This window comes from Bos indicus x Bos taurus, chromosome 10 (assembly GCF_003369695.1).
Source record: "Bos indicus x Bos taurus breed Angus x Brahman F1 hybrid chromosome 10, Bos_hybrid_MaternalHap_v2.0, whole genome shotgun sequence".
Lineage (NCBI taxonomy): Eukaryota > Metazoa > Chordata > Mammalia > Artiodactyla > Bovidae > Bos > Bos indicus x Bos taurus.
Genome location: NC_040085.1, coordinates 36,902,056 through 36,924,307, shown reverse-complemented (window position 1 = coordinate 36,924,307; position 22,252 = coordinate 36,902,056). Strand labels below are relative to the sequence as shown.

Genomic DNA, 22,252 nt, shown 5'->3' with positions numbered 1-22,252 from the left:
TCTTTCAACTGTATACTAATATGCTAAGCCATAATACTTTACATAATGTACTTGATTTATTAAAGTACACGCAAGTTAGTAATGGTAATTACATTTGCTTTTCCTAGCCTAGGAAATCAGCTTTCTCCTTAAAATCTCCTGGAATAAGGCCTAATACAGGCCGACATGGCTCTACCTCAGGTACTTTGCGAGGTCACCCAACACCATTAGAAAGAGAACCGTGTAAAATAAGCTTTAGTCGGATTGCTGAAACGGAGCTTGAATCAACAGTGTCAGCACCAACCTCTCCAAATACACCATCTACCCCACCAGTGTCTGCTTCTTCAGACCTTAGTGTGTTTTTAGATGTGGATCTCAACAGTTCCTGTGGTATGTATTTGATGTAAATTGTTTGGCAAAAAAGGGAATCTTTTGTTTTAGTTAATTCTCATCATTTTAGTTAGGAAACTATAGAATCCTTTACAGACTATATTAGTGTGAAAAATGACATCTATATGTGAAAATAAAGATTAACACAGGGGAGGAAAGCATAATTTGTGCATTGCTTTTGCATATTATTTTCTAGTTTATTCATTCAACAAAGATTTATTCAGGACCTTTTGAGCCCCAATTCTACTCTAAAGGGAGCAATAGCCAATGAAAAAGAAAACAAAACAGATAAATTCTGTGAAGGAAATTTAAAGAGACTGATAGAGAGGGAGCTATTTATGCTAAGAAAGGAAAAAAATTCCAAGTACAAAGAATACCATATTCATTCTTTAAAAACTAACATGGCAAAAGATGATAAAGTTCTGAACTCTGTACATGTTATTATGTATGTTACTTTATGCAAACATTTTTAAAATAAAATCATACATATTACCTTCCTTTTCAAATTGATTTTTCTCCTTCTAATAGGAAGCAATAGCATCTTTGCTCCAGTCCTCTTGCCTCATTCAAGTAAGTAAGAATTTAACTTGATTCTAATGAAATGACTATAAAGATAATAATTGCATTGATGAACTTTGTATATGAATATTTTGAATTTTAGCAACATTTAAAGATTTTACAAAATAAAATTCTTACAAATGGATGGAATTATTTTTTTACAACTGGGTACTATTTAAACTTTACTACAGTTTCATCATTTTACTATATATGTTTTAGGGACTGCATGATGCTGAACAAATTACTTAGTATCTCCAACTTGTTAAGGGTCAAATGAGATAACTATATAGAGCACCTAGCACATTGCTTGGCGCAGAAGGAACAGTGATTTCATATCGGTTGTCTCTCCTCTTCCCTGCTATTTCCAATTCATTTTTCTACAGGAATAATACTAAATGTTTATCAGGTTCCTAGGCTAGCTTTGATCACTTATTTCTTCTCATGAACTTATTTAGTTAAAGTAGCATTTTAAGTAAAATGCTATTCTGCCATCCTTAATTATATCATCAGATCAGATCAGATCAGTTGCTCAGTCGTGTCCGACTCTTTGCGACCCCATGAATCGCAGCACGCCAGGCCTCCCTGTCCATCACCAACTCCCGGAGTTCACTCAGACTCATGTCCATCGAGTCAGTGATGCCATCTAGCCATCTCATCCTCTGTATGACATAAATACTGTCACTTACCTTTCTGTGGCCATTTGTTTAAAACAGAATAACCCAAAGGGATACAGCAGCTTCAGGAATAATTCTCCCAATCTAGAGGACTTCTGCTTCTATGATAGTAAAATGTAGATCATATAGATAGTAACAAGAGAATTCCTGTCTTGTGAGAAAAGTAAGTTTATTCTTTTAAATATTTAATTCTGTAATTTCAGATTTTTATCAAGGTAATATATGTGTAGAGTTTCAAAAGGCAAATAGTGCTTAAAATACTTAGGGTGAAATTAACAACAGTATTCTCCCTCCTGACTCCCCACCCCTTGTTTTGCAGTGATTCTTCTACCTTTTTAAGTGATGTTTTTATGTTTTTCTCTCTCTTGAATCATTACTTTTAGACAGTGTTTAAAAGACATGGTAGGTGAGGATTTCTCTCTTTACCTAATAAACTTCCCGCATTTAGAGAAAATATTATTACGGCTAAGTCACAGAGTATATACTGTGATTATGCTTCCTTTCTTGTATGCTGTTTCCTGGAATTAATAATAGCTTCATTAATGTTTAGGATTTTTGTTTTTTAAACGTCTATTGCTAAGTCTTCCCACACACTTTAACACCACAGTTTTCCTTAAAGTCAGACCATTTGGGGGAATTACCAAGGTTTTTTTGGTTTTGAGGGTTTTTGTGTATGCTTTTTAACTGGGAAACTTCCTTACTGATGATCTTTTGTCCTCCTGCTCCATTTGGGACTAGTTGCTGTCTCGGCTTCTGACTTAGCTGAAATCCTAGAACTTTCTTCTGCTGTCATACTGGAAATGACTCCTTTATTTTGATAGGGGTACATTCTGTAGTAGCTACCTGAGAAAGGATACATAGGATATACATTTTTAAGTTCTTGCATTTCTGAAAATGTATTTATTATACATTTCATTGTGAATAGTTTAGCCAGGAAAATTGCCTGGCAGTCCAGTGGTTAGGACTCTGCACTTTTGCTGCCAAGGGCTGGGTTCATTTCCTTATCAGGGAACTGATATTCCATAAGCCTGCATGCTCATCCTCAGTCACTCAGTCATGTCTGACTCTTTGTGACCCCTTTGGCTATAGCCCACCGGGCTCCTCTGTCCAGGGAATTTTGGAGGCCAGAAACCCAGAAGGAATGGGTTGCCATTTCCTTCTCCAAGCCCACATGGTGCAAACTGCCCTCCCCCAAGGCCCCCCCCCCCCAAAAAAAAAGTTTGGCTGGGTAGAGAAATTTAAGTCATTTTCAGTCAGAATCTTGAAGACAGTTTCCCACTGTTTTAGCTTTCATATGTGGTGTTTAGAAGTCTAGTATCATTCACTCATAAATTATTCATGCATATTTTTAAATGCCCGTTACATGTAGGCCGTATTGTAGGTACAAGAGAAGTGGCACTGAACAAAATAGACAAAACTCCTTCTGTCAGTGACCCTACGTTCTTAATACTTTTTTTTGAAAACTGCAGTTTACTTGCTGTAATAACAAAGAGCCCCAAAAAGGCAGTGCCTTAAATGAAATGAAAGTTTGTTTCTCAAAATAGCCAGAGTAAGTAAACAACTCTGCTCTACTAGGCTTTCAAACTAGCAGGGCAATCCAGGATTCTCACAATGTGTCTTCCATCTCTGAGTTTTGAGCAACTGATTTGAGTTGTTACCATTTTTCTGCCAGTAGGAACTTGGAGGGCAAGGAACTTTGTTTACAAAAACATGGTCTGGGAGTTGCAAACGTCACTCCTGCTCTCATCCCATTGGCCAAAACTTAGTCACACGGGCACAGCTGTAAGAAATGCTCTCTAACTGTTGCTGCTGCTGCTGCTAAGTCGCTTCCGTCGTGTCCGACTCTTTGCGACCCCGTAGACGGCAGCCCACCAGGCTCCCCCGTCCCTGGGATTCTCCAGGCAAGAACACTGGAGTGGGTTGCCATTTCTTTCTCCAGTGCATGAAAGTGAAAAGTGAAAGTGAAGTCGCTCAGTCATATCCGACTCGTAGCGACCCCATGGACTGCAGCCCACCAGGCCCCTCCATCCATGGGATTTTCCATGCAAGAGTACTGGAGTGGGTTGCCATTGCCTTCTCCGCAGAGCCTATTACTAAAAGGATGAAAGGGAAAGGTGCCCTGGGGGACAATTAGGAGTCTCTGCCACATTAAATTCAAGAAGCTTTTAGGATCTTCTGTTTATTCCTAATGATCAGTACATTCACAGTGATCTACTTTGATGTGGGTCTTTTTTTTTTTTTCATTTTGCTGTGTATTTAATGAGCCATTTAAATTTAGAGATTTATGTCTTTGATTTCTAGAAAATTTTCCATGTATCATTTTGTTAATACTTTCTTCCCTTCCATGTTCCCTGGCTCCCTTTTTGGAGCTTATTTTCCATATTGTACATCCTAGATTTGTCATTCAGTTTTCTTTTATCTCCTCTTGTCCATCTCTTTGTTTTTATGTTCTGTTTTCTGGGAGATTGCCTTACTTTAATCACCCAGCTTTTCTATTTTTTTCATCTATCATGGTTTTGAATTTCTCAGAATTCTTTCTAAATTCCCTCTCAGCATGCCATTTTTATATTTTTCTCTTCTGGCTTAATTTTTTAATTTTTGAAAGATTTTGTTTCTGATAAGATTCTTTTTTTTCTGAGTTTCTTTCTTCTATTTGTTGTGGTCTGTGGTCTTTCATACTGGAGGCTTTTCTTTCTTATCTTATATCCTTAGCTTTCTGTTCATATTTTAAAGTGAGACAGTATAAATTTATGGAAAGATCTGTATCCATGGGTAAAACTTGTTGACTTGTGGGTTTCACTGTAGGGTGATAGAGTGTTGAGAATTTTTTAAATTAGGAATCCCCATATTTCAGAATCTGTGAGGCCTTTTCTCTAAGAGTATTTAGTTTCTCCAAAGAAAGATCTGTGAATCTTCTCCCTGGGTGATCTTTGCATTTAGTATGAAAATCTGTTTTCAGCACAGACTAGTGTCCCCAAGTCTGATGTTTAGATTCTCCAGCGAATAAAACCCTGAGTCTCCTGCCAGTGGTGGAAATGTGGTAATTTCCTGGCTTCATTAAGTACAGAATAGGGCTTTAGGGTTCTCGTCCCTTGTATAGACTCAATCAAGTCCTCTGTCCCGTGCCTTCCATTATACTAAGTGCCTTCAATTCCCGATCCCTCCTTTGGTTCTGTGGGGGCAGTTTTGCTGCTGTTTATCAGTCTCATTCAGTGTAGACTGTTGGGTTTTGTCTTCTTCCATTTGTCTCCTTCATATACACTGTAGTCCACCTTTATGGGTTGAAGCTTCAGGATTCAGATGTTTCCTGGTTTCACTGAAGTTTGTATATGTTTCTTACTTTCCTGTATTGTCCAGCAGTGGAAATGTTTTTACTACATATATTAGTTTCTAGTGCTTCAGTAACAGAGTACCACAAACTGAGTGACTTCAGGTCCACTTCCAAGGCTGAAAGTCTGAAAAATCAAGATGGCAGGGCTATGCTCCCTCTGAAACCTGTAAGGAGGGATCTTTCCTTGGCTTTTCTGGCTTCTGCCTTTGCTGGTAATCCTTGGCATCCTTTGGTTTGTAGATAGATCACTTTAACCTCTGCCTCTGCTGTCACATGGCCAGCTTCTCCTTGTATCTCGTTTTCTCTTCAACTGTTTTTATAAAGATACCAGTCACACAGAATTAGGACTTCCCAGGTGGCACAGTAGTAAATAATCTGCCTGCCAACGCAAGAGATGCAGAAGATGCACATTCGACCCCTGGGTCGGGAAGATCCCCTGGAGGAGAAAATAGCAACCCAGTCCAGTATTCTTGCCTGTGAAGCCCCATGGACAGAGGAGCCTGGCGGCCCACTCTTTATGACCCGCTGTTCATGGGTCGCAAAGAGTTGGATACGACTAAGCACATAGCACACAAACAGAAATAGAGTTCACTTTCATCCTAACTTGATTTCAGAGCTGTAACGTCTATATTTCCCAATAGAGTCATATTTATTGGTACTGAGGCTAGGACTTCAACATAACTTTTATGGAGAGAAGGGACACAGTTCAGTTTATAACACTGTGTCATTTTAGAACAAGGAGTTTTAGACATTATTTTGGGTGATGGTAAAATATACTTTCCATATCATAAATAAAATCATGTTTTGAATTTTAATAGAAAACATTGAGAATAACTGCATAAAATTCTGAGTATCTTAAGGTCCTGAAAGAAATAAAAGTACAAAAAGTGCTCACGTACAATGAGAAAAACAGCAAGAAACAATGGGCATGAATAGGCAGTTTACATCAAAGAATGAGCAAGCCTATCTTAAAAGGTGCTCATATATCACTTACCCTTTTGAGTTGATATATTAGTATGATCCTTTTGGAGAGAAATTTGAAAACAACGTATCAAACCAAAAAAATGTTCACACCTTTTGGTCTTATTCATTCAATAGAAAATTGAGTACTTTGGACCAGCTACTCTGCCAACTACTAAGGATTCAGTAGCAAACAAGAAAAAGTCTCTGCCTTCATTAATACTGAATACCAAAACATTTTTGTGAAGAAGGCACATACATGAAGATCACATTGCTCACCCCACTCACTGTCTTGGTTTTTCTACTTTACTTTTAGCTTCTTAGTCTCTCTCGCTGGTTTCTCTGTATTTTCCCAACCTATTAAAAATGGAAGGTCCTAAGTCTCTGGATCTCTTTTCTTCTCACTCACTTGGTGTCTCATTCAATGTTATATCATCTGTAATATGATAATTCCCCATTTTTTTCCTGTGCCCAGAACTTCTGTCTTGACCTTTAGCCTCGTATAATCAGTGTCCTGTTCAATGTCTCTATTTCAATATCCTGCCCTCTAAAGTCGTTCTCTCCATTGCCACCTCTTCCCAGTTATAATCACATTTGTCTAATTGCTGAGGCTGAAAATATTAAGAGCTATCATTTACCTGTTTCTTTTTCTCATACCCAAAGTGTGATCTATCAACAAGTTTTATTTACTCTCAAAATACATCCAGGATCTAACCATTTCTTGACTTCTTTACTAGTGCTACCCTGGTCCAAGTGACCACAATCACTTACCTGATTGATTATAGTAGCATCCTCACTTCCCACCTTCCGTACTTCAGTTTTCAATACAGCAGATGGGTCCTTTTAGAATGTAGGTTAGACTTAACTCATGACTACTTAAAACCCATGGCCTTCTGCTGGGGTCCAGCCCTGGTGGAGTCATTGAATTCGAAGGGGGTTTTTCTGCAAGGAGCAGGCTCTGTGTATTGTGTATTCTTTAAAAGCTCCTTTGTTTAAAAGAAAATTTTTTTATCTTTTTCAGCCTTAGGCAATGCTCTGGGAGGCTTTGGATGTAAACTGGGGAATTCCTAGGCCCTGGGAGGTGCAAGCAGAGGTGGGGTAGTCGCCTTAAATCAGAAGTTGTTGTATAAATTTTTAAAGGTTTGTGTAGAGGGGGAGGGGGCTCGCCAGGTCGCCCAGCCGCAGTGTCCTGTAAGCCCTCTCATTCCTCGGGAGGTAGAGCACAGTCTCCCTCCTTTTCTTCGTCAATGGCAGAAAATATGATCTGCGCAGAAGGTGGAGACCCACTACCATCCACCACTATAGCCTCTCCCATAGGCTATCCAACAGCCTCATGACAGAGGTCCAGAACATTTTTAATCATATTTGTACGATAAGTTTTTAGTTGTTTTTTTTTTACCTTAACCGAAGTATCTAAATTAACAGTACCCTATTCTGGAAACCAAGGACACTATTCTTGTACAAATGAAAAAAATGATTGAATGGTAGATTTTTAAACTTTGATTCCTCTCTTAATAACTGCAAAATTACTCCTATAAAGAGCTGTCTTTGTTTGATTCACTGTTACCCATGTCAGAAAGTTAAGTATAGTAAAAGATAGTTTTAGTCTTCAGAAACCGGGTTTTCTCTCCAACCCTTTAACACTTCAATACTTCCCACTCCTACTTGCCCTGTCTATCCTACAGGGGGGTCTGCAGCACCCTGAGTGGGGTCCTAGCCGTCCCAAAAACTCAACACAGGGGGAACAGTAGGGCTGATGACCCTAATTGTTTCGAGGGGGAGCAATAGGGCTGATGACCCTACTTGCTGTGAGGGGGGAGGGCTGATGACCCTAACTGCTCCAAGGGGGAACAACAGGGCTGATGACCCAAATTGTTCAGAGGGGGGAGCAGTAGGGCTGATGACCCTAATTGCTCTGAGGGGGAACAACAGGGCTCATGACCCAAATTGTTCCGAGGGGGGAGCAATAGGCTGATGACCCTAATTGCTTCGAGGGGGGACCTACCTTCGAAAAGCCTGTCCAGGCGCCACTTACCGGGGTCCAGCCCCGGTGGATCCAGGGAATTCTGAGGGGAGACGGCTTCGGCGATCAGGATACGATAGAATTAAAGATACAAAGGGTGATCAAATAAGGATAGCTCAGTGCGAAAATTCAGTGGAGAAAAGAGGCTGAATAACTTGGTTTACGTGGAAAGCTAATAAAATTCCAAAATAAGGAATTTGAGTCACCTACGTAGACCGCAGGTGTCCTCCCGTTCTCCCGAAGGAGAGGAGACACTAAGGCCTCCCCGGTCAGATCTTAGAAGCCCAGGCAAATTTAGTAGGCTTGACAAGCCTCCATGCTCAAGATGGGAATTCAGCCAGAAGGTAAGAGAAGGAACGACATGGGGAGACCAAGTTTCAGTGAACAAGGCCCGCACTTTATTTTCCAAAGTAGTTTTTATACCTTAAGTTGTGCATAGAGGATAATGAGGAAGGGGTAGAGTCAGCCGTAAGCCAGGCTTTCTTCCTGCAAACTTATCATATGCAAAAGTTTGAATTACATCATCTTCTGGCCAAGAGGCCTGTTAACATTTTATCATCCTTTCTTCAGAAAACTTATTTTTCTCTAAAGGTGATTATTCTAAAGTCAGGCACCACCCTCCAAAAGCATTAGATAAAGTTGCATTCCTACAGGGCAAAGGTGTGGTGGGCTATAACAAGAAAAGAATTAACTCAAGGGTCCAAGGTTACAAACATTAAAGCTACTACTTACATTCCTATACACCAATTATATTAATCAATACACTCCCAGGGACACAGTAGGTAAGGGATATGGAAACTTAGCAGCAAACATTGGCCCAACAAGTGAAAAACCCTTCACCAATACAATTTCTAATCAATCTTTTAACTGCTCAAAGGAATCTGTATTTAGACAGTTTAGAACATATCATGCCTCTCAAGGTTGGGAGGCTGTGAACAATCACATGTGGCTGGAAGATCCTATTCAGGCAGGCTAGAGGACTTCCAAAGGAGTTTGTAGGTTGAAACCCTCTTGTCACGCCCAGGAACTTTATTAACTGGAGCTGTAAGTTAACTCTTTTTCAGAGAGAGGTGGTGGGGGACAGCCCCCTGTAAAGTCAGAGGTGTAGGTGAGAGCACAAAGCAGTAAAGTAGGCAGACTCTGGTTTGGGGGGGTAGATGCTCGAGAATTTCCAGGGGGACCCCGGAGGCTCAATCCCACCTTTGCGTATGCCAAGCCTCCTTCCTCATGACCTTTGCCACGGGCGGAGTTCCTTACGCTGGCTCCCAGCAGCCTTCCATCCTAGAGTAAAAGACACAGTTTCAGTTTCTTCAAAAAGGACCCGTAAGGTCCTGTGAAATTTAACCTCTGATCAGTCAGACTTCATCACCTGCTGTTCACTCCTGTCACCTACTCTACTCTAGCTACTCTGCATCCTGGACATACTCCCACATCAGGACTTCTGTTCTTCCGATTCCCTCTGCTTAGAGTGCTGTTCACCTGTCTGGCCTAATGGCAAGCTCCCTTGCCTCCTTCAACCTTTTTTCTCAGTGTTTCCTGAGGGAGGTCTTCCCTGATCACCCTGTTTGAACTTGTTCCCCATTCCCTATCTAATATTTCTTCTTTTAACTTACAGCTGTTATACTTTTACTTAATCATCATGTATATTCTTTCTTATCAACCTAGAATGTAAGCTTCATAAGGACATGAATTTTTGTTTCTTATTCACTGCTGTATTGCTAGTGCCTAGAAGAGTGTTGGCACTATAGCAGATACCCAATACATATTTGTTGCGTGGATGGAGGCGTGAATGATAAAAAATTGGAAGTAACTTATATAGCTAACTAACATTACAGAAATTGTTTAGTAAATTATCCAACATTCACTAGTGTAGAATAATGAAGTTTTAAAAGCTCACAAAACCTGAATAATCTGTGGAGAAGTGCTCTTAATGGAAAATAAAATTGAAGTTGAGACTTCAACACTCCTTTCAGATTTCAGTAGTCTGAATTGGGTCCTGTGCCAACAACTAAACCAGTTACTCTGGCTGAGGGAATGATCTAAGCAGGCCCCATCTTTGGAGCTAAGGGGTGAGGTCAGATTTCACTGAAGCACATGGCTGCATGCATAAAAAAGAGGTAGCTACAGATCTGATCTTGTCAAGAAAATGAGTCCTTTGTCCACTTCTTGACTGAAATTGGGGCGCCCTCGGCAGAATTGGCTGACTAAACCATATGGAATGGATTCACCATCACCTGGAGACAAAGACAGGGCAGGGTGTGCTGGGCAAGCAGAAGGAACGTATTGACAGCGGGTAGTGCTCTACCTGACCTCCTCGCACCACCTGCCAACACCACATAGGGATACTGTTTGTTTCTGCTGCTGGCACTCTGAGCCAGCAAGACCCCTGGGGTGACTGCAGAGTGATATGATCAGGACAGCAACTTTTGACATGGAGTAATGAGTAACATCTTTATTTGGATGTCCCATAAGCAGTTCACACAAACTCAGTGTGTTTAAAATTAAACTCATCAGCTTCTTTCCCAAAAAGCTCCTTTAAACCCAATCTCAGTATAATGATAAACAAGACTTGATCAGTGCCTTTATACAGGTCCATAATGACAGGTATTATAAGCATATGAAAAAGATAAAAAAAAAAAAACATGAAAATCGTTCTATGTCTGGTTGGCATGTTTAGGGATAATTTTTCCTCTAATACTTTATTATTTTGTAAATTTCCATTAATGTGGTTATGTAATGGGTCCATTATCAATAAGAAATTTGTATAGAGAATGGTTCTGTGATACAACAGTACCCTATCATCTCCTAAATGAAGGTTTTATTACCTATGTAGAAATGTATCCGATAGTAACTTTTTCAAAAATGCATAGTCTCTGTTTATGGATGCTCTTTACAGTTATACAAACAAAAGACTTTTCAGGGAGCAGAATCTCCTTATTAATCTTAATTGGGTACTATATTTTCATTTAGCAGTAGTATCTAGCATGTGGCAGGCACTATCAGTGTGTTACTTGCTATGGATATGAAAATAAATACTGCCCTCAAAAAGCTTACACCTTAATGGAGAGGATAGCTAAACCAACAGTCAGCTACAGTACAGTCTGATGGATGCCATAGGAGAGGTGATCACAGACTGAAATAAAGTTTTGTCTTATGATTGCATTATGAGTTGTGGTTAAACTAATCTTTTTTACCCCCAGAGTCTTTCTTCAGTTCGTGTGGTAGTTTACATAAGCTAAGTGAAGAGCCACTGATTCCTCCTCCACTTCCACCTCGAAAAAAATTTGATCAGGATGCTTCAAATTCCAAGGTAGGGAATTTCCCCAATGGTCCAGTGGTTAGGATGCTGTTTTTCCATTACAGGAGGCACAAGTTTGATCCCTGGTCAGGGAACTGTAGATCCTACATGCTGTGCCTTTCAGCCAACAAGAGCAACAACAAAAATCCAAGGTAGTCAACAGGACTTGGGTTTGCCTCAACTTATTCAAAGTTGTGAATCTTCAAAACAGTGCTTATTCTTAAAAAGAGTCTGTCAATTATAATTTGGTTACCGTTTATGTTTTTTAAATACTTAGGTTGTTTTATTTAGAATATACCTTAAATAATTGTTTAATCCTCATAATACTTTTTCTTAAAAAAAAAAAAAAGAGGCTGGGCAGATTCATAGATACTCAGAAGTACATTTTCTTTTGGGTAGAGATGGGAAAAACTGTAGTATTCAAAGCATTCTCCAAACTTTCAGCTGGTGCTTCTCAAACTTCAGGCTGCATCAGATGCATCTGAAAGGTTTGTTAAAACCAGATGGCCAGAATTTCTGATTCAGTTGGTCTGGGGCAGGGCCCAAGAATTTTCATTTATAACAAATCCCTATTAAGGCTTCCCTGGTGGCTCAGACGGTAAAGAATCTGCCTGAAATGCAGGAGACCCGGTTTCAATCCTTGGGTCAGGAAGATCCCTGGAGAAGGGAATGGCTACCTACTCCAGTATACTTGCCTGGAGAATTCCATGGAATGGGGAGCCTGGCAGGCTGCACCCCATGGGGTCACAAAGAGTCAGACTCAACTGAGCAACTAACACTTTCACTTTCAATAGTGCTGATGCTGCTGATCCTGGGTCAAACTTTGGAGAACCACCACTCTGAAGTTCACTGGGGATAGTAGAAGTAAATGGCCAAAAAGCAGAAGATGGATATTAAGACCTCTTGACATCATGTTCTTTCATGTCTTGTTGTTCATTCACTAAGTCATGTCCGCCTCTTTGAGACCCCATGGACTGCATCACACCAGGCTTCCCTGTCCTTCATTATCTCCCGGAGTTTGCTCAAACTCCTGTCCATTTAGTCGGTGATGCCATCCAACCATCTCATCCTTTGCTGCCCCCTTTTCTTGCCCTCATTCTTTCCTAGCATCATGGTGTTTTCTAGTGAGTCAGCTCTTCTTATCCATCAGGTGGCCAAAGTATTGGAACTTCAGCTTCAGCATTCATGTCTACAAAACTAAATATTCTTTTTACTTACTTGCCCATTATTATAATTAAAATGCATAAATTTATAAACTGTATCTACAAAGCAAGATAATCTGAGGCTTTATAAGATTTCAGTTAAAACATCTCATATATAAAAATATTAAACTGAGCCCTGAGTGAAACTGGGAGTAATTTATTCATAAATCTGATCATTAAACCAGATTAACCTATTTTGTGTCTCTGGATTTAACTTAACACATAAGAATTTTTTAGTCTTTAAAAGTTTTTCTTATAGATGTTTCAAGAGAACAGAGGTATAATTTAATTTTTTTGTTTTTGAGGGAACTATGAAATCTGATGATGACCCCCCTGCTATTCCACCAAGACAACCTCCTCCTCCAAAGGTAAAACCCAGAGTTCCTGCTCCCGCTGGTCCATTTGACGGGCCTCTGCACAGTCCACCTCCACCGCCGCCGAGAGACCCTCTTCCTGATACCCCTCCACCGGTTCCACTTCGGCCTCCAGAACACTTTATAAACTGTCCGTTTACCCTTCAGCCACCTCCACTGGGACATCTTCACAGAGATCCAGACTGGTTCAGAGACGTTAGTACGTGTCCAAATTCTCCGAACACTCCTCCTAGCACACCCTCTCCAAGGGTACCTCGTCGATGCTATGTGCTCAGTTCTAGTCAAAATAATCTTGCTCATCCTCAAGCTCCCCCTGTTCCACCAAGGCAGAATTCAAGCCCTCATCTACCAAAACTGCCACCAAAGACTTACAAACGGGAGCTTTCACACCCCCCAGTGTATAGACTGCCTTTGTTAGAAAATGCAGAAACTCCTCAATGACCCTAGCCATATGTAGTCATTGACACTGGAATGATATTTGTAAAGTTTCTTTTTTTTAATTTATTCAAAAAAGGCATAGTATTTTAGTACTTTAAAAAAAATAATGCTCTTACAAAAATGCTACTGATCAAATAAGCTTTTCAGAATTGGAAAAATAAAAATACAGAAGTCATTTACCATTATCCTCAGGTGATCAGTAGCATTGCCTTGTCTTGGATCCTCAGTGCTGCCAAAAGGCCAGTATAAGGAATTTATATTTGCACTGTAGACTCTGCTAAAATATGGTTTAAAGTGAAATTGATTGCACTGAAAGGGGATAGTGCATTTGTGGAATTTTTCAAATTTGAGTAACAGATGACTATTTAAGGCAGTGAATTTACACACATATAGGGGGTGTGTGGTGATACTGATTTTTAAGCTTCTTTGACCATCTTTGTTTTCACATCTAGTTTTTACCGAAAATTGTGAATAACACCCACTATTCTTAAACTCTTCAATGCCATGTCTTAAATGCCAGAATTTGCTGCTGAAGACAAAAGTGAAAAATAGAATGAAAATAATAGAATGCACTGTGTTTATTATGTTGTCAAAATGTAAAGACTACCTAACTCAGTTATAGAGGGAAAAAGGGCATATATCTTGTACAGATGTGCCTTTTTGTTTTTGCGGACTATGGTGTCTTTAGCTAACGAGTTGCCTATTGTTTTGGAAAACAAAGTTAATATGCCATATATGTACAGTTTTGTTTATATTGTATATTTAAAAATAATGCTAATAACCTATATAAATTTATGTGACTCAAGGCCTATAATACAATCTGCTACTTTACTAATTCATAAATCCGGAGGATAATTTTCTTATGGCATAGGAACCAACTGCATTGCCTTCAAAACCAAGTAACTTTCTCTATAAATCTCGTGTTAACTAAAATTTTTTAAAGTATTTTTTTAGATTGGTAATATTTAAACCAGCAGTTAAAGCTTTATTAAACTTTTTAATCAGAGAAGTGATTAAAACTTTTATTTGCCATTTGTACTCCTCTGTTCAAAGTGATGAAAAAGCGTGTTTTGCTCTTAGTGCTAGCAGCAGTTGTAAAGTAGCCAAAAGCCACATTGTTTATTTACTGGTCTGTGGCCTTTTACTGTGCTTTGTATCAGAGTTCCTAACAAGATTAATAAATCACCCCAGTCTTAATTTTTAAAAGACTTTTAAAATGTGTTTTCATTATAAGAAACAAGGGGGTAAGACTGTCGAATTCTGTACAAGTAATACATATACACACATTATTTTCAGTTATTTTGTGCAGTTTAAATTCCATAATCCCAAAGAATTTAAGTGATGTAAACTTTAGAGGGAAGAGGGGAAACTGTCTTCACCGTTAAACGCGATCACAAGCTTCCTGCAACCGTTTTATGCATTTGAGATGAAAATTTAGGAGCCTATTAGGAACTCGAGATAAGCAGACTATAGCCACCCTCGGTAGTATCTTGGAAGCTGCCTTGATTTAAAGCCAGTAATTAAAAAAAAAAAAAAACAACTTTATCAGTCTCCAGCCAGGTAAAAACGCTCAGGTTGGCGTTGTCTGGAAAAGTGATTTAAACTGCCCGTTCGTTAAGCCACACTTGTAATTTAGGGGAGAATGAGACGGTTTCGCGCGTAGGGGTGCCTTGGCCCACCGTTGGGCAGTGCTGGAAGAACGCTGCCTTCCGGGCTTTGTGGCTTCGCGCACGCGCCGTAGCCCCAACTCCGCCACCGGGACGCGCCGGGGCCCTGGCAAGGCGGGGCCTGGAATAGTGCGCGTGAATGTGACGTCGCTGCGTGCGACGCCTCTTGTTGCCGGGCAGCGATGGCGGCTTCTTTGGAGTCCTCTGGGGAGGATCCACTGCGGAACTTTGTGCGAGTTTTGGAGAAGCGAGATGGCACGGTGTTACGACTGCAGCAGTATGGCTCCGGCGGCGTGGGTTGTGTTGTTTGGGACGCTGCCATTGTCCTTTCTAAATACCTGGAAACGCCCAGATTTTCCGGCGATGGGGCCCACGCGCTGAGCCGGCGGTCGGTGCTAGAGCTGGGCTCAGGCACCGGGGCTGTGGGGCTCATGGCCGCTACTCTCGGGTAAGACCTGGCGGGAGGGTACGCCGCTTTGTTCGGGAACCCCGATTACTGGCTTCCCACTCTTTCGCCTACACGTAAATCAACGTTATTTTATAGGGCAGATGTTATAGTCACCGATCTTGAGGAATTGCAAGACTTGCTGAAGATGAATATTAATATGAACAAGCATCTTGTCACTGGTTCTGTTCAAGCCAAGGTACTGAAATGGTTTGTATGGCCTTTCAGCTTGTTTTAAGATAACAATTTGTAGTTTGCTTTAAATCGCGTTTCACTGAAAGCATGATTAATACGAGTGGAGATTTCTGGGTCTTTTTATAAAACAAGACTATTTTAAATTAGTAAAGCAACAGTTTAAAATATGTGGTTGACGTTTTTAAGGGGGGAAGAATTAGAAGACTTTCCTTCTCCGCCAGACTATATACTGATGGCTGACTGCATATACTACGAAGAGGTGAGTATTTCATGAGTGGAGTCTCTTCCTTTAGAAGACTTAAACTGTATTTCGAGGATTCTGGAGCACGCATTACTTAGCATTTTAACATCTCTGAATGCAGGATATATGTTCCATAGTTGATGAACAAAGAGAAAGGTCACCAGGAACTACGTATATGTACTCATGATTAACATAGAGGTCCCTGAACCTTATTGAGAAAAGTGTTACGTGCATTTTAGGAGGCCTCCGTAAAATTTTTAAAGGATTTTTTATTCTGAATCTCCTGTAAAAGGTTAAGATTTCTTTTTTTTTTTTTTTTTAAGTTAGCTGTGAGTTGCATCCTAAAGGATTCATTGTTTGGGGGCAAGATTTATTATATTTATAGAATTTTTTTTCTTTTAGAATATCAGTTTGTATAGTGTAAGCATCAATCATTTTTTTACAATAATGAACATTGAACCAACTTATATTCAAGTTAAAGTTGGACCTACTTTCATAAGTAAATTGTTGATTGTTTAAATATTGTTAGAGTAAGCTTTAAGAATGCTGTCAATTCCATTTTTACCCATGGGTACTCCAAAATGCAATCACTTGAATCCATTCTTGGAAGCTGAAATTAATACAATGGTTGATTAGTTAAGAGTTTACCAATCATTAGTTACAGAGTTGTTAACTGTGTTTACTGGGTTGGATTGATTCAAAGATGTGTGAATTGTAAGGGAGTTATAATTATCTCCTCTGCCTCCCCTACCCCCTTTTATAGTAAACAAATGTGTTTTTAAAAGTCATTAACAAAAATCATATTCCTTTTTGAACAGTCTTTGGAGCCACTGTTGAAAACCCTAAAAGATCTCAGTGGGTCTGAGACTTGTATTATATGTTGTTATGAACAGCGAACAATGGGAAAAAATCCAGAAATCGAGAAAAAATATTTTGAGGTGAGTACTCTATTAGATCTGCATTTGTAGGGATTACCCTTCAGAGAGGCTATGTGTGACTTTGTGTTTCAGTATATTGTGGTAATTTTGAGTAGGGAAAACATTCTGCTTGTATGAACCCAAGGAGAGAATTCTTTAGAGCACACCATTCTAACAACTGCTGCCAGCCTCCCCCGCCCCAGTACCCCTGTTCTGATCCTTTATTTTTCTTTTCTGATTTGTTGATCTAGTATGTGTAAAGCCATGTAAAATAATAATGTGACACCCTTGTCTTTTCTGAGAAAGTTTTCAGTGTTTATCAGACAAGTTGCTGGCTTTTAGGAACATATTAATGATGTATATATTTTTTGGAGAATACATCATAGAAACATGATATGTGATGTGTTGAAACATGATATGTTTTCATTTCAGTATTTTCCACTGTATTTTTGTGGTAGCTTTGGCCAATGTATCGTACCTATTTTGAAGTTGTTCTTTTTCTTTTTTTTTTCCTTTTGCAAGAATTAATGACCCACAGGAAGCTGCAGAAGTAGTACTTAGAATCCCATTTGTCTTTCCCCCATCTTCCTCCAGTGGTCACCCAAATGCTTCTTACGGGTAAAGATCCATCATATGACAAGTGGTTCCTCTTAAGGAAACATCTTTATGGCTCTTCAGTTTTATCTTCTGAAAGGGTTACTTTGGGTAAAGTGACTCTTCATGACTCTGCCTCAGATATATGGTGAAATGGTTTTTTACTTTTATGTTTTTCTTGACTGTGAAGAACTTTAATGAACTTCTGAAATAGTGTATACTTGAAAATTTGATATCATTAATCAGTTTTCAGTTGAGTTAAAACATATCAAATGCATATATATCAAGTGCTTAGCTCAACTTTTCATATACCCCTCCCAGTCAGTACTCCAAAGGTAACCACCATTCTGATTTCTGTCAGCAACGGATAGTTCATATTATTGAATTTGAATTGCATCTTTTTTAAATTTATAGCTCCTTCAACTAGACTTTGACTTTGAAAAAATTCCTTTGGAAAAACATGATGAAGAATATCGAAGTGAAGATATTCACATTTTATACATCAGAAAGAAAAAATCGGTAAATACATGTTTGCCTTATCATTCTCTGAAGTGATTTCACTAGCTGGACACTGTCTCTGAGCTTGAGTATGATGTAGATATTAATTTTCATGTGGGGAAATGGCTATAATGATTAACAGAACCAGGGCACTAATGCTCAGTGTTAAGATTGCCTAACTTATCGGGCCTCCGGTGTTTTCTCTAAAAGGCAGACTTTTTTTTGTAAAGGTCATTTCTAGCTGTAAATTATATAGCTTTATAATTGGGCATTACCTCAGACAAGTAACTTAGCTATTTATAAATTTCTGTTATCTCTTAGAGGTTTTCAAATGCCAGTTCTGACCTTTGTGAACTCTCTCCAACCATTCAAGTTTTTTTTTTTTTTTAACTAGTCCAACTATAACATAGTTGTATGTTTTTATTTTTTGGTCTGTCCAATAAAGAAAAATGCACTCAATTAAATAGAATCTTTATGTTCCCCTTTTAGATTGCTTCCTTTACCCATTATAATAAGTACATTTTATGCAGTGTCTCGTATTTGAATGTGTAGAAGGGAAGAATTGTGTCCCATCTACCTTTGTACCCCAGCACCTTGTGTGTATGTGACTGGTATAAGGCAAGAACAAGATCACTTTTATGAATTGAGGGTGCTAAACGTGATTTAGTTCCATTTGTTTCTTTTATCTTTCCTTTGGATTTGTGGTGAAGTTTTTTGATTTATGTGCATTCTAGCCAAAAGCCGATAATGTGCATTTTTTGGAATCAGGAGTAGGTGTTGGAACTACAAAGAAAGAAGAGCAGTGGGATTAGTAATTCAGGTCAACTATTATGTGGCATGGTTCTAGAGATAAAACAATGAATTAAAAATGTTTTATGCCTTAAAGGATCCAGTTTTAGCCAAAGCTGTTGTATAGTTTTAAAAGTAGGTTTTTTTGTTTTTGTTTTTTTTGAGGCTTAAAAATTTTGTATTTCCTAAATATAAAGGCTTTTTTTGGGGGGTGGGCAGAGAGTCATTTGTTTTTTTAACTTGATATAATTTATATACAATAAAGTTTACACTTAAGCCATTTTTAGTATATTTACCTAATTGGACAACCATCACCACGTTTTAATTTTAAACATTTTCATTACCCCCAAAAGGAACCCCATACCTTTTAGCAGTTACACCTTTTTCCTGCCTTCCCCAACCCCTAGCAACCACCAGTCTGTATCTCTGGATTTGCCCATTCTGAACGTTCCATACAGATGGAATCACATGATGTGTGCTTCTTCTGTCTGGCTTCTTTCATTCAGCAGTGTTTTCAAGAGTGCATCAGCACTTCACTTCTTTTACACTTGAATAGTAGTCCTTTGTATGGATATGCCACACCTTATCTGCGTTCATCAGTTGATGAGCATTTCCGTAGTTTCCACTTTGGGCTCTAATGAATGATCCTGTTGTGAATATTCATGTGAAACTATTGTGTGGCGTGTTTCATCTCTTGAGGGTGTGTATACCCATCGTGGAATTGCTAGGGCACACAGGAACTCTTTGTTTAGCTTTTTGAGGACTTGCCAAACTATTCCAAAGCTGCTATGCTATTTTCCTTTCTCACCAGCACTGTCTGCATTTTCCAGTTTCTCCATATCCTCCTTAACATTTATTGTTGTTAATCTTTTTTATTGTAGTCATCTCAGTAGGTATGAAGTGGTAATCACTTTGTGGTTTTTATTTCCCTAATGACTAATGATGTTGAGTATCTTTTTTTGTGTACTTATTGGCCTTTTTACATATTTGTAGAAACCCTTTGCCGGTTTTAAAATTGAGTTGTCTTCACTGTTGAGTTGTAAACATTCTTCATATATCCTGGACACCAGACTCATATGAGATTTATGACTTCCAAATATTTTCTTCCCATTCTGTGGGTTGTCCTTTTCTTAATAGTATGTCCTTTGAAACACAGAGGTTTTTAATTTTGATGATGTCTAGTATATCTGTTCTTTCTTTGGTTGCTTGTACTTTAGGCATTAACGAAGACCATCTCCAAGCATTATATATAGCTATTCATTTGAATTGCATTTAGCTGTCAGCAAGCATAATACCTAGTATTAAATACCCAGTAAATATTTAATATATAATAAGAAATCAGTCTTTTAAGGTTTCATTTTTTTTTCTTGTAGAAATTCCCATCATGAAATCTTTAGTCATCTTACCCAAGCCTCTACCAACGTGGGTAAGCTAATAACGTGAATGAAGCATGTGAATACAGCATGGGAAGATTGTGTTCACAGATTTTTTCAGCATGTCTTTAGGGATCCGATCTATAGACAACCACCACCGGCTGCCTGCAATATGAAAAATGACTTGACTGACTGCCTACCTGCCAATGGGCCTGAAATCCAACTTAGTTTACTTTTAGCTCCACATCAAGTTCTGCTTAAAAGAAACATTGTGGCAGTCACTCCTCCAATAAAAATAGGTACTGAGGTTAGCCTAAAGTCTGCCAAAAATAATGAAGTAGCATGGTTGGCTTGGCATGTTTTCAGGAAAATAGAGATAAGTTGACCCAGTTTCTAAAGAGAGGTATCAGTTACTCTTTAATAATGTTTAAATTCAAATCAGTAAATTTTAATTTGTCATCAAGATAAGTTTAAGAGAGGGTTTTAACATTTAAAAATGGGCTTTATTTTAAGTATCTTCCACTTCATTGTTTTTCAGACAACTTTAATATTTGTGTTCTTTTACTTGGGGGAAAAAAAATGAAAAGACTGTTTTGTGACCAAAGTTCTGTGCTTTTCCTTTACCGTACTGATTATAGTATAATTTACCCTGTGAATTACATAATAAGTTATACCGTGGTTGGTTAGTAAAGAAGAAAGAAGTCAGAGTGCAAGGGAGGGAAAGATCCTGGTAAAAATTTTTTATTTGAGGATGGAGTGAGAATGAAAGGCCCAGCCTCAGGCTCGTGCATTTATGTGTCTTGTGCACTCTTCCTCCTGTGTAGCTTCCAGGAAAATGTGGCTAAATTCACTGGTGATCACTTGTTTATATGAAACAGGAAGCTATTTAAAATACTACAAGTGTACTTCTGTGTACATTTACCAAATGATTTTTTTTCTGTGTGGTCTCTGTTTTATGTTATGATAATCATCTGTTCGCAGACTGATCTGTCAGGACTTCCCAGTCACACTGGTTCCAAAGCGTAATAGTAACCAGATGGAACGCTGGTACTTAACAGGCATTGGTGCTAGGTGGCACATTTTATGTGTTAAAATAAACATTGTTTTTGAGATCCTGTGACTTTGAGAATGTTTCAGAAATAGCTTTAGAGAAAATAAATGTTTAAAGCAGGTGACTGCTTTCCAGAAAGAGCAAAAGCAGCCCTAGAGAAATTAAAGATTAACATCAAGAGAAAATTTTTTTCCTTCAGGCTTTCTTCAGTCTTTAACTTTTGTTCTGCTGTTTGTTTTTTTCCCCAAACTGCTCTTGCTGCTGCTGCTAAGTCGTTTCAGTCATGTCCGACTCTGTGCGACCCTATAGATGGCAGCCCACCAGGCTCCCCCGTCCCTGAGATTCTCCAGGCAAGAACACTGGAGTGGGGTGCCATGTCCTTCTCCAGTGCACGAAAGTGAAAAGTCAAAGTGAAGTCTCTCAGTCGTGTCCGACTCTTAGTGACCCCATGGACTGCAGCCTACCAGGCTCCTCCATCCATGGGATTTTCCAGGCAAGAGTACTGGAGTGGGGTGCCACTGCCTTCTCTGAAACTGCTCTTAGCATTTCATTAATCAGCTTACGAAGCAGCTAGTGTAAAGCAGCTAGTGTAACTTAAGTGTATGGTATTTTTCTAGTTACAGATAATACCAGGTGTTTTATTAGTGAAGTCTTAGAACAAATGATCACTTTCTGGCTTGTTTCGTAACAATATAAAACTTGTAGAAATGAGTTTATTAACAATGACCAGCCCTAGTAGTCCACTCCAATTCCTCAGGTCCCTTTCACCCTCCTCCCCTTAAGACTGTACTTCTAAAATACAGTAGCTGTGGATGTTCAGCTGAAGTCCTCCTTGACATTCCTGTAATGAAAGCCCAGTTCCTTTACTTCCGACAGGGGACCTTACACCAAAACTTCCTGGAGGGGTTGGGATGAGATCAGCCTCTTGGCAGCTTTGTCAGAATCACCCCTTTACTTCTTCTTTCATGTCCTATTTCCACTCCCTTTCTTTCTTATCACCTTAATAAGTCAAGGAAATGGCAATCCACTCCAGTGTTCTTACCTAGAAAATCCCATGGACAGAGGAGCCTGGTGGGTTACAGTCCATGGGGTCACAAGAGTCAGACAGGACTTAAAGACTAAACCACCATCATACATTCATTACCATCTGTTTCTGAGGAACTGATATAAGGTACTGACTACAGGATTAACTACTTTGTAACAGAAAGTGAAGTGAGATTGTTTTTCTTATTCTGGAATAAGGCCAAAGCAGAGT

At 39.1% G+C, this 22,252-nt stretch overlaps 2 protein-coding genes across 3 annotated transcripts in view; both read left to right on the top strand.

Moving 5' to 3' along the window:
* The window catches only part of SOS2 (SOS Ras/Rho guanine nucleotide exchange factor 2), a 105,077-nt gene extending 90,642 nt beyond the window's left edge, over positions 1 to 14,435 (top strand). Inside the window, exons 20-23 of the mRNA XM_027553698.1 lie at positions 108 to 369; positions 898 to 939; positions 11,116 to 11,225; positions 12,721 to 14,435. Coding sequence (XP_027409499.1) covers positions 108 to 369; positions 898 to 939; positions 11,116 to 11,225; positions 12,721 to 13,230 — 924 coding nt within the window. The 3' untranslated portion in view covers positions 13,231 to 14,435. The remainder of the gene's footprint in view (positions 1 to 107; positions 370 to 897; positions 940 to 11,115; positions 11,226 to 12,720) is intronic.
* A 597-nt stretch (positions 14,436 to 15,032) lies between these two features.
* On the top strand, positions 15,033 to 21,059 carry VCPKMT (valosin containing protein lysine methyltransferase). 2 transcript variants are annotated; one of them, XM_027553699.1, is made up of 6 exons: positions 15,035 to 15,342; positions 15,439 to 15,549; positions 15,721 to 15,793; positions 16,594 to 16,713; positions 17,701 to 17,805; positions 19,947 to 21,059. In XM_027553699.1, exons 1-6 carry the CDS (start codon positions 15,077 to 15,079, stop codon positions 19,959 to 19,961), a joined length of 690 nt encoding a protein of 229 aa, XP_027409500.1. In that variant the 5' UTR covers positions 15,035 to 15,076; the 3' UTR covers positions 19,962 to 21,059. The 2 variants fall into 2 exon arrangements, with proteins under 2 accessions (XP_027409501.1, XP_027409500.1); XM_027553700.1 differs by lacking the exon at positions 15,721 to 15,793 and having other exon boundaries at positions 15,033 to 15,342; positions 15,439 to 15,538.
* Positions 21,060 to 22,252: the final 1,193 nt, after the last annotated feature.

What these genes read in the sequence shown, in the direction of transcription:
- VCPKMT (XM_027553699.1), top strand. Translation starts at nt 15,077, where the DNA reads ATGGCGGCTTCTTTGGAGTCCTCTGGGGAGGATCCACTGCGGAACTTT. An exon ending in CTCATGGCCGCTACTCTCGG is followed by an intron (nt 15,343 to 15,438) that starts GTAAGACCTGGC and finishes GTTATTTTATAG; the next exon opens with GGCAGATGTTATAGTCACCG. An exon ending in CAAGCCAAGGTACTGAAATG is followed by an intron (nt 15,550 to 15,720) that starts GTTTGTATGGCC and finishes GACGTTTTTAAG; the next exon opens with GGGGGAAGAATTAGAAGACT.